This window comes from Battus philenor, unplaced genomic scaffold (assembly GCF_028537555.1).
Source record: "Battus philenor isolate CCGP_79_NKW_IND1 unplaced genomic scaffold, ilBatPhil1.0.hap1 SCAF_29, whole genome shotgun sequence".
In the NCBI taxonomy this organism is placed as follows: domain Eukaryota; kingdom Metazoa; phylum Arthropoda; class Insecta; order Lepidoptera; family Papilionidae; genus Battus; species Battus philenor.
In genome coordinates, this window is record NW_027181692.1 from 2,753,865 (window position 1) to 2,766,314 (window position 12,450).

At 34.3% G+C, this 12,450-nt stretch overlaps 1 protein-coding gene across 1 annotated transcript in view; it reads left to right on the forward strand.

The window, feature by feature from the left end:
• The window catches only part of LOC137926438 (uncharacterized), a 40,069-nt gene that overhangs the window by 13,110 nt on the left and 14,509 nt on the right, over positions 1 to 12,450 (forward strand). The window contains exons 6-8 of the mRNA XM_068770037.1: positions 89 to 164; positions 5,875 to 7,102; positions 11,471 to 11,496. Coding sequence (XP_068626138.1) covers positions 89 to 164; positions 5,875 to 7,102; positions 11,471 to 11,496 — 1,330 coding nt within the window. The remainder of the gene's footprint in view (positions 1 to 88; positions 165 to 5,874; positions 7,103 to 11,470; positions 11,497 to 12,450) is intronic.

A 12,450-nucleotide genomic window follows, 5' to 3' on the forward strand; every position in this document is an offset into this window, starting at 1 on the left:
CCAGAGTTCTTGATCCTTTAGCATGAAGTTTGTCAAGTATCAAGTTGATTTGATCCAATTCTAGAATGAAACTTTAATACTCAAGTAGAAAGAAAGCTTGGTTTTGAGGAATGCAATCCACATGTCCAAGGATCCAGTGGAATACCAGAGATGGATGAGTCCAGGTAATTAAATCAATTTTGGGTTTGACGGGTATTAAAGATATTTCTGAAACAATGGGTAGAGGTATTGCTGTTATAGAAGGAGATACTTACATATTAATGTAATTAAATTTATTTATGCGGTAGAAGTAAAATATAAAAACAAACATTGCATTGAAATTGACCACTAAAACTGTGAACTGATCTGAACTTTAAGAAAGATTACTTATAAGCTGTTACAATGTTTTTTTTTTTAAATCAACAAGTGTATAATAGATGATGTTTTCTCTGATATCTATAATTTGTGTGGATTCTGTTTTGAATAAGAAAGAGTTCTCGGCTATTACACCGCACATTATAAATCAAAAGGAAAAGAAAGAAATTCCATCAAAGAGACACATATATATTATATACATACACGATGTACAACTTGTCTATATAGTTTATGTTATATACACACACATTGTAAATAACCTCAAAGATTTAGGTGAGGAAGAAATAGTACAAGAACCCATATATTACAAATAGTGGTGGAGAAAGCTAAGAGTAGATCAACGAAATATAAACAGAAAAACTGAATAAACTAAATATGGACAAACAGTTGGAACTTTTGAATTGAGATTCTTCTCTGGAATGATAGGTAAACATGATCATAATATGGAATAAATAAAGGAACAAGGAGTTACTCACTTAAATTAAAAAAAAAAATTGAAACTGACACATTTTATTGAAAAAGAAAAATATGACAGTGGAATGTTATTTCTAATGTGATAAAACTGTTTAAACAAGTAATTTATTTCAAATTATCTATTTTTTACTTAAATATAAGTTTTTTTATTCAAAACATTTGTTTCATTTCGATAAAAAAACACAATTTGTCATTAACATAAGTTAAGAACCTTTATAGATAAGAAATAAAAATGAAGGTATTTTATATATCGCTTTACACGAGCGTGTTATACGAGTATGCCGCGTTATAGAGGGGATTAAAATACAGCGAAATTGAAAAAAATCCTTTCAACTCTATTGAAACCATAGGTTCGTTCATTGGACCAAATTTCATTGAGTAATCTGAAAATTTTTTAAGAAATAAAATTTATCGCAACACCCTACATTTATGTAGAAAGATCAAATTCATTTCACAATTTATTACTGCACGTAAGATATATTACGAATTATAGATTCCTAATCTCAAACGGAAAATGAAACTAATTAAAACATGCAAAGTTATTGACTTTTAAAACATATACAGGGTGATTGTTTATCTATTGTGAATGTAATTTTTTCAATCATTTGAAGTGATCAATCTAAATTATGTTACATTAATTTGTTTTTGTATTTTAATTGGACATATGTAATTTCAAATACAGAGTCAACAATATAGATGGGTAGCTTGCGTGCTAAAGACAAGAAAGATATATATCTTTGTAAAAGATATATATCTTTGTAAAAGATATATATCTTTGTAAAAGATATAATCACTCTCTACCTGGCGTGTGTTGCAATTGTATCTCTATATCTTTGTACTTAAGACTCAATTTTCGTCATGAGTTACGACTCGTTCAGAGTAAGAGAGAAAGAGATGGGCTTATATAGCAATTTAGATGTAAAAGACAGAGACGGATAGCTGTTGCATGTTTATATTAAAAAGGTAAACTACGGCTTTTTTTTTGGGCTTTATGAGAGTGATATAAAATGCTTAATAGGAATATTACACACGTTTTATTTCGCCTTACTGAGTTCTAAGTCTGAGCAGGAGCCGAAGATATAAAAGATATATTTTTAGTGTTAGCTGCCTTATTCTCTCTCTGAACCGTGCTGAGCAAAATGAGTTAAAGATATAAAAAAGTGATATATATCCCATGATCGAAAATATATAAATAACTCTTTTTAAGGGATACATTTTGCTCATATCTAGTCAACAAGGACAGATAGTAAACAATAATGAACGAATTTATTAATCCTTTTCTTATTTTTTCTTAACCAATTGCTTTTGTATCGTCGTCGTCGTTGTCGTTTTTTCAACCTATAGACGCTCATTGTAATGTATAGGCCCTCGAAGATATCCATTTGGGATACATACCAGAATCGCCACCCTTAGTAGGCGGGTTGGCGATCGCAGTGTGGTATTATGTAAGGGTGTTCCGTATAATCATTGACAACAAAAGAGCTATACTTTCATTCTATAAAACTCTTTACTTCTATAAACAATCACTCTATATATGTTATAAACAAGTGTACAAAATATATTACCTTGGGATACCCCGCAATATATAAGCAAATTTTGGTTCCGAAAATAAATGTTTACATAGTTCGTGTGGGGTGTCTTGTGTTTTACAATTAGATATTACGAAGTTATAATTCAATGTATTAATTACTATTTATATAAGTTTGAAATAATTACGGATACAGTATACCATTGATTCTATTAAATAAGACAAGTAGATGACAGTTTAAGGAATTTAGTGTGGAAGTTCCTTGACAATAAGTGGAACGAGCTGGACTGGTGATCGACCAAGAGCTATGTGACTAGGTTCTGAATTCTTTTGATCTAGAAACCATCAGAGAAACTGTAATTCTGATGTTACCCAACAGCATCCAACGTGCAATGCTTTTTTTCCGGAATTGTCATTTGGGGATATTTATGCAAACATCTGGTTAGCATTCCTCCTGTCATCATCATTTATTCACGTCTACTGCTGAACATTCCAGAACAAGTGTATCAGCGTCCTTTGCGTACCATAATACCACACTGCGATAGCAAATTCACCTGCCAAGCGTGGCGATTATGGTATATTCTCCAATAGATAGATATCTTTGAGGGAGGTCCGTCTTTCAGGGAGCGTCTATGGGCTGAAACGACAAATTGTCTTCTGGACCTAGACCAGAGTTCCCCAAACTTTTTTGTGTCGTAGACCCCTTGCTATGTTTTTCCGTGTTGGGTAGACCCCCTACTTACCTGATATCGATTTCCTGTAAATTTCTAACTGTAGTGAAGTTTAGTGTATGTTCAAAACGTATTGCGACCACAAAGCGAATACCAACATCCTACAACTTACACAATTTTATAAACATATATAACAATTTTTTTACTTCATAGGTACTTTTATAAATAATGTAAATGTTTTGATATTATAAGGAGGTATGATGTAAGTAAATAGGTACTATCAGAGTATGTGTTGAGATCCACTATCGTGGACCCACATTTTCATTTCATGGACCCCCAAATTTTTTTTCGCTGACGTAGACCCCTTGCAGCTTGTCATAGATCCCCATCACTTTGGGAATCACTGAACTAGACCTTCCTAGAGAAGGAGCTGTCTGTTCTCGAATGTCTTGCGTGTGGCTTGTTAGTCTCGCTGGTGCCTTGACTGAACTCTCATTGCTGGCCGAAATGGCATTTGCGGATTGCGCGGGGATATGCGGATAGCTTTGGTGGACGCTCCAAGGCGTGACTTGGCTCAATGGCCCCACGAGTGGACGTGGGCTTGAGCTCGATGATATACATTAAATATAAGTACTATGTACTTTAACATTTTTAGGATAATACCTTTGTATATACACCAATACCTCGCTTTGCGTCGTTTCGTTTTGCGTTTTTTTCGAAGTTGCGTCGCTGCTTACTTAGTACTAATTTTCGCTGCTTTTCTTTAACTTTTTTAATAATTTCTTTTTTTTTTTAAGATGGCAACACTTGTTTCTAATTGCGCCATGCCATCAAAACTCGGGGATTCTCTTTCTAACTAAAAATCAACACAATTTGAATACATTTTGCTAATTTTAAGAGTTCAGTTTCAATTACGTAGTGTGTTGAAATGTAATGTGTTGTGCTTTTTTTAAAAAGAGAATAATAAATTTATATACATTTTTACGTGTTGTTTCTGGTTACAAAAAAGGTAAAACTTATTCCAATTTATTTATTATGAGTTATGTTATTTAAATGTTTAAATGTTTATTAGTTAGTTTTTTAAATGTTTACTCTGTTCAATTTTCTTTTCAAAAAGCAGTGTTTTCGTGACTCTTGAACCTATTTTCGATCTTTACATGATTTGCTATAGAAAATCTTAACTCACTGTGCGGCGTTTCAATTTGCGTCGTGTTTTTTTGGAACATAACCACGATGCAAAGTGAGCGAGTTTTATATATTGATTATCAAGCAAGCACATATAACTAACAGAAGTAATATAGTATTTCACTTAAATATATTTATACTTTACAACAATATCATAGACGATTTGTTTTTTATTTGTTCACGCTATGGTAAGTTCCATGCAAACACATATGTAAAGAGATATGAAGGAATCTGTATGATATGCAAGAGATATATGAGGTGAAACTTTCTTTTCAAATCTCCGAGTATGAACGAAAAGAGATTCATGGATTCTCCGTTCGAGCGTGGAAAGAGAGGCCGGGTACGGTGCTCGGAGTTGATGTCTCACACGACAGGTTTAAGGAGGCCTTCATGCAATTCGAAATTTAAAATATCTATATACAAGTAGGAAGGTCGAAGGTAGGTAGGTCGATTACTTAAACATTATAAGTAGTAAGCTACCACCGCCTAAAAATGCTGATCTGTTGAGAAGTCATAAACTTTGATATATACATTACAGTTTCAACCATGTAAATCAGTCAACAAAAGATCCACACGTTTCGATCAACTAAAAGCTTTTGGATGATATAATAAGATTTATTTGATAATACATTTTAAATATTAGGTTTAAAACTTCGTAACGTAAGATCCGAGATATCTTAAATTTTATTATATACGCTTACACCTAAACCCAGGAAGGGTTTTTTAACTTTTTGGAGGCGAAATTTATCATTTCTGTCACTGTTTTAAAATATGATTTTAAATTATGGCCGATAAATGTGTTTTCCGAAGAAACATCTTAAATATGCATTGAGTTTTACCTTTACCGATAAGACTACTCTTCCTAACCTAACCTAACCAAATTTTAAATGATCGTACCTATGCTGCTTTGGAAGCCCGTTTCAGAAATTACCAGTTCGCTCTTGGCAGGCCTAAGTTTTAAGCAAGATGTAAAGAGATTTGGATGTTACCTTGCCGAGAACTTTTCGCTCATACCTCCACCACAATATTGACTTTAAATTGATTACCTACTAGGTGTATTCGTTCACGCGTTGCTGTGATGCGTCTAATTAAAAACCTTAAAAAAATCTAGAACCTTCCCGGGGATATGTTTAATAATTTAGCTTATTATCGAATACAGGCAGACAGACAGACACACATTCATTTTTATATAGATGTGCAGGTATCATTAATTAGATCGTAATAAGAGTTCACATTCGTTATGTGGTCTTTGGGTTGGGTATATATGTTTTCTAGGGAACAGTAACGTTCTATTAGTATGTTTCAATGTTCTGGAGAAAGCCGGCATAGAAAAAGGCACCGTCATATCCTCGAGGGGTTCCATATTGTTACTTATCTTCTGCTACCTTGTATAATTATAGAATGAAATTTTGTTTAAGCGAAGAAGAAATAAAATTTAAATGAAATGGCAACGGTCTTTATTTCGTCATGTAAACACAAACCAATCCCTGAGGCAGTCTCGCATGAGATGAAAGAGCTTTCCGCAAGTTCAACGACGCTTTGGAAAGAATCGAAAGCGCTGTCGTCCGAAACGCCTACAAATCCCGACGAAGACAGATCCTAAAGATAAGAAGAGAATGAGAATGGATGGAGATAATTGAGATGTGCTCGTTTCTGTTATAGGAACGGATGGCGAGCTCCCCAAGCGCAGGAAAAGGAGAAAGAAATCCACGGAAAGCGCGACGCCAGAGCGCATAGAGCATAGAGTTAATTTAACGGCCATCCTACAGTACTCCAACGCGAGCCCGTTCAGAGACAAGACGATGCGAGGCTTCTCGTGTCTCTACTGCGCGAAGTACTTCCAGCACATCGACGAGCTGCGCCGCCACACCGCCCAGCAGTCGGAGAAGGATAAGATCAACACCATGATCGACTACAAGCTCAGCTACAACCCAATCAAGCTGGACATTACGAATCTCTGCTGCATCGTGTGCAACGCCCACATGCGGGACCTGAACGATCTCAAAGATCACCTCATCAATGTTCACAATAAGACCATTTACAAAAACATTAAAGACATTATATTGCCATTTCGGTTGGAAAACGGGCAAAACTTTACATGTGTAGTATGTTCAGTCGTTCACATATCTTTCAAGAATCTCTACCATCACATGAGCAGTCACTACAGGAACTATTGCTGTAAGAAATGCGGTGCGGGGTACATAACCATTGCAGCGTTGCGGAAACACGGCAAGACACATTACCAAGGAAATTTCCCGTGCGACTACTGCGACAAAACTTACACGTCACTCACGAAGAAGAGAAACCACGAAAAAGGCGTCCACACCGGAGGCTGGTTGAGGAACAAATGCCCTCACTGTCCCGAGATATTCGTAAGTTACTACGACAGAAGCGAACACCTTGTCAAAGTCCACAACGAGGCACCAGTCGTTTACCCGTGCAACGCCTGCAATAGGACCTATAAAAAGAAGTTTGAACTAAACCGGCACATAAAACACCATCATCTTCAGCAGAAGAACTACTTATGTGATAAATGCAATGCGAAGTTCTTCTCTAAGAGAGGACTGGTGGATCACATGCTTCGGCACACTGGTGCAGAGCTATGCGCATGCGATGTATGCGGTAGATCTTTCTCCCGTGCACGAACCTTAAGAGAACACATGCGAACGCATGACGACGACAAGAAGTTTCAGTGTGAGGTGTGCAAAAAGACATTTATGCAGAAATGCAGCTTGAAGAGCCACGTGCGACTCCACCAAGATGACCTGGACATCTTCAAGGAGTTCGATGACGTCAAACACCTGATAGACAACAGAGAGTTGACGTTGAAGCAAATAGCGGCTGAGAATAAGAAGAAAGCGGAACAGCAAAAGTTGCATGAGATGTCCTAGTTCTAGATTAGTAGGCTTTTAAGGTCTAAAGCTTTACGGTTACTTTCTAAGACGAAATGCTAGAGGGATAAATGAGTGAAAATTGATATTTGCACCGAAAGTCTTAACATGGATATGACGCATAGAACTTTAAAACATAACGTGAAATTTAAAAGTAAATATATTTCAGTTAATTTTAATTCTGGCTGGAAGTCAATCTTTATAATATTTTAAAACCAATTTTCAAGCTAATAAGAACATAGGTCAAATTTTACTTGAAATTGCGATGTTCCGGAGGCATGTCCATGTTTATATATACGTTTGACATTATTTTCTATACATCGCTTTTAACTTGTTCTGATTACTAATTCCTGGTTGAAAGTTAAAAATTGATTTTTAATTTATTTGAAATAAACCTTTTCGATTCCTCAAACATGAACATTTTAAATTGTTCGGAATATGAACGTTTATTCAAAAATACACATTCTTTTAAGTATTAATTTGTGTACAAAAAATGTGTAGAAAAATATGGCATTTATAAATATACTAAGTACCTGTATAAATCAGTGATAACTAATCTTTTTAGCATTACAAACGACTTAATATTAATAAAATTATATTTTTATATCGAAAACGTGGTAACAATAAATACAGAATATGAATTTAATAGTTGAGCCAGTTTTAAAAAGGTTTACGATCACTGATTTTGGGATGAAAGATTGAATTTTACATTTTGGTTTTGGAAAGTAACCGTCAAGTAGAAATTAGTGTTGGGTAATTGTTAATAGTTTGCGTCAAGTGAAATATATTTAGTAGATGACTTATAGATAGGTTTTCTATTCTAATTGAATGAAAAGAGGTGTGTTGAATTACATGAATGTTCCTTACGGAGTGTTTTTGAATATTTAATATATTTATTTGTCTTTTGGAACTTCAAGATCTTCAAGATCCATATGGATGATAAACAACGTTCATGTTGTAAACCTGTATAAAGAAATGTCTAATTATTATTAGGACTAGGTACAATGTGTGATATTTATATTACTTTTCCGAAACATCACAAAATGATACTCAAAATATTGAATATAGTTAATATTTAAGTAGTTGTAAGTTTGGTTGTTATTTTTAGTGTTGCCGATTTTGAATTTCGAATCAGAAATTACATTCGCAGAGGAAATAAACCGTCGACGTAGCTCGAAAGAAATATTAGCTACTTGCTTGTCAATCATCCTGTATAATTGATTATTGTATGTGTGTGAATTTTATTCTAATTTAGGGTGTCGGTCGGTGTGATAGCTTCTACTGTACAATAATCGGCGATAAGTATTGCACATCGACCTTTGGAAAGAGACAATCGTCTAATTTCGGCTTCGTAGAGCGTTATCTCTGTCGCACGACTGACAAAACGTCACAATGGTAGTGGTAGTGGTAGGTGGTAGTTTCACCTTCGTTTTCAAAAACCTTTTGCCATCTAGTATACAAATATTCAATGCCGGAGCGGTAAAAAACAACCGGGTTTTCTGTAAAATATGTCGACAGAATCGACCTTACTTTCCGGTTCCCCTAATATATTAGAAGTTATATCCGGCACTAATGACATCCTACGTTCATCGGAGAAAAGAAAACATTGTTTTATTCCTGACCATTAAAAAAGGTCTTCGAGATCTCTTAAGTAACGGTTGCCCGTAGAAATTGCAGGCAAGTTCCATAGAAATATAACTTCCAACCTCTGACAATAATAGATAAACATGATCGTCATTTTTTCATAAATAATCCTGCCTCCCTCCCCCTCTTACCTACTAAACACACCCCTACCTCCAAAAAAATCTGAAACGCACAATGATATACTTTTCAGACGATAATTTTTACTAATCTTAATTATTTTTATTGAACTATTACTTAAATCTATAGGTACATCACTAAAATATAATGATGTAAGTACGAACAACTGCCCAACACTTGTTTCGGATGATCTAGCCACTTAGATGTGATACTGTGATGGATAATAGTTATGTTCACCGGTGTATATCGCCATGTTAACTGACAGATGTACAAACTGTGATAAAGTATTTGTTATATACCAGGGGTGGTCAAACTGCGGCCCGCGAGTCACATGCGGCTCTGAATTTTTGGCTCTAATCAATTGTCGAATTATTTCAATATTTAAATTTATATTACCTATGTCAGATTGTGTGAAATCGAAACGAATTACTGGTGTGAATAATAATAATTATTTTTATTCCACCATAAAATTAGCGAAATCCAAACACCGATCATAATTAACTAACCGGCATTTTAAGTATTATTAGGAGTGCTGTTATACGTGTGCCATTATATCTAACTTCAATACAGATGTTTTGTGCTTTTGTTGAAATAATTTCAATAAATTTGTTTTTGCAAAAAAAAAAAACATTCTTTTGCGTGTTCAATTGCGGCTCGCAAAAAAATTCAATTTTTGAAAAATGGCTCACACTAGAACTTGACTTCCCCTGATATATACATATAAGATTAGTACACATGCGATCCACGAAAATTTACAATCCATTTCAAAATCATATGTAAATTAATTAGACGCATGTTTAAATGTAACAGTACCCCGTCCGCTTTGCAAAAAAAAAAATCTACATAAATAAATAAAATTGGAGTGTCTGTTTGTAATATTAAAATAATCGATTCTTTATAATAACCATCAAGACTTACAAATATCACCCTCTATATTTAGTTTTCAACAATCAATCAGATACATGTGTGTCGCTTTGAACAATATGATTCTATGGGTACCCGACGAGAAACAGCTCGTTGAAGCCATCTCCATAGTTTCTTAACCATAAAAATCTATCAATCTATACATTTGTTGATTTTTAGTTATACTTAGATCTCAGATAAAGTGATGGATACTTGCCTTAACTTATTTTTATGGTTTAGAAATTATGGAGGTACTTTCAACGCGTTACTATGTTTGGTTTAGTTTTTCGTCTCACTCGCACAAGAATATGTACTTATTCTCAAGTCGTTTTTACTTGAATTGCTTTTTTTTGAAGTCACCTAATTTTGGCAAGTTGCAAGTCAATATTTATTTTTGTACCCTCAAAACGCAGGGGGATAATTTTTTTTGGTTTAAAATACATGTTAAGCTATTAACAAGATAATATTTTTTTTGGATATTTAATTTTTTTGCAAGATTTGAAATTTTTCCGATGTTCTTGATATTTTCTTTGGTACAAGCAAGCTTATTCATATGTTTAATCAAAGCGCGAAATACTTTTCTGACAGAAAAATACTGATACAAAATTTGTTTCCATAGTAAGCCAACGCAAGTACAGGTGAAAATTGCACCCGAATATTTGGTCTGTAATTGTTAAATATGTTTTTGATTTTACACTATCTGTCGTTCCATTATATTGTTTCTTTTATAAAACCTCATGTAGGTTTTAATCGATATTTTGTATTTTGGTTTATCTGTGTGTGTATTATAAAAAAAACACGTGTCATCTGTCAGTTGATATGGCATAGAGCATTCTAGTTTTAGAGATATTTTCGGAGAGTTTAGTGAAAAGATGGACATTGTTGAAGTTTGGAAGGTGAGGTGTATGAAGTGGAATCGTGATTGTTTATTACAATACATTTTTACCACTGACATATGCATTTATTATTTCGAACCTTTTGACTGCGGGTAAAGTGAATGATTTAAAATGTATGGTTTTTTATGTGTTTTTTGGGCTGGTGACTAAAAATAGCCGTGCAACGTATACTTCATCGCTTAAGGTCAGGCGAGATAGAGGTCAAATGCTTCATCTATATAGGATAAAAAGAGGCCTTACCGGATCAACAACGCAATGCCACCAATGACGAGGATCTTGATGTAAGGAAATTGGGCAGGACTATTTTTGGCCAGTAACAGAAGTGCACTGGCAAAGTAAAGCGGATTGAAAATGCTGGTCTTCTGTGAGATCGTCATGGTGCAGAAGTAAGCCACCTAGATCGGAAGGTCACTGATCTTTTTTGTTTAATATTGGAGACGAGGCCGTAGCCGTACCAGACGCTTTAAATTGAAAATGTTTAGTCACGCAATTATTTGAACTTTATATATATATATATATATATATATATATATATATATATATATATATATATATATATATATATATATATATATATATATATATATATATATATATATAAATATATATTTATATTAAAATATAAAATTATTGATTAAATTATAAAAATATATTTATATATATAAATGATAATGAATTGTTCTATCCAAGAATACTATACTGATGTTAATGCGTGGAATCAAATGTTGATGCTCACTCAGGAACTAAATTATCAAGCATTCGTTATAAACTATATTTGTAAAAAGCAACTGTTGAGTTTCTCGACAGCTTGCAGCAGGACCTTCGAGCCGGTGGTATTTTCCTGTAGGAATAACAATGCTGTCATTTTATGTCGACTCGAAAGTGCTTGTAATTAATATATAATAATATAATAAGCTTATTCGAACAAAGAATGTTTTAATATATGCGAATATTATGTTACTGCTTACACGAAAATAAGGAATTTTTTTGATAGTCGGAGACATTTATCAAAATTTACATTTACATTCATTCAAAATTTACAGATATTATATTTATTAAAAACATGTAAATAAAAGTACAAAACATATGTACTAAAAATTCAAAATTAAATTTATTCGTTTTACTTAACTCACAATTTGTTATGAAATTTTGATGAGTTTTTTTTATCAGTAACAAAAATGTAATAATAGAAAAATAAAAAGCGAATTTATGTGGCTCGCGAGCCGCAAGTTGGTCACCTCTGTCAAAATGTGAATTCTCTTAAAGATGCACAGAGCTAGTGATATGGTAAAACAATGATAGACTTCACGTAAATAGTCTCTTTCGTCGCTTCCCAATAAGACCGGTTGGAAGTGGTCTCCGTCCAGTGTCTTCAGACTACATACGCCCTGGTCTGGTCCGTGGTCCCCACTCCAGAGCCTTATCTATTGTTTCTGAAGATGTTAGTGCTGTTAGCCCCAAGGCTTTTACAGCTTCATCGGCACTGAGTTCACGGAGCGGAAGGGTCCGTGAACTAGATTTAAAACTAGAAACTAAAAGCTGGTGGGGTGCCTTATCAGTTGCACGGGGACGCTCGCACGTTGTTAAGGCTCTTCGCGGTAGAGCTTTGATGGGGTGTGTTGCTGTAGTGTGCTTCCGGTTTAGGACGACAGCGTGGACCACAGGCGAGCCGAAGAGGGATCCGGATCCAACCACGGTTCGCTCACGATTTCAGAGCCTTATGGCCCAACGGCGATCTTTTATGTATTTTTATAATCTTTAATATTTATTCAATTTATTCTGCTAAT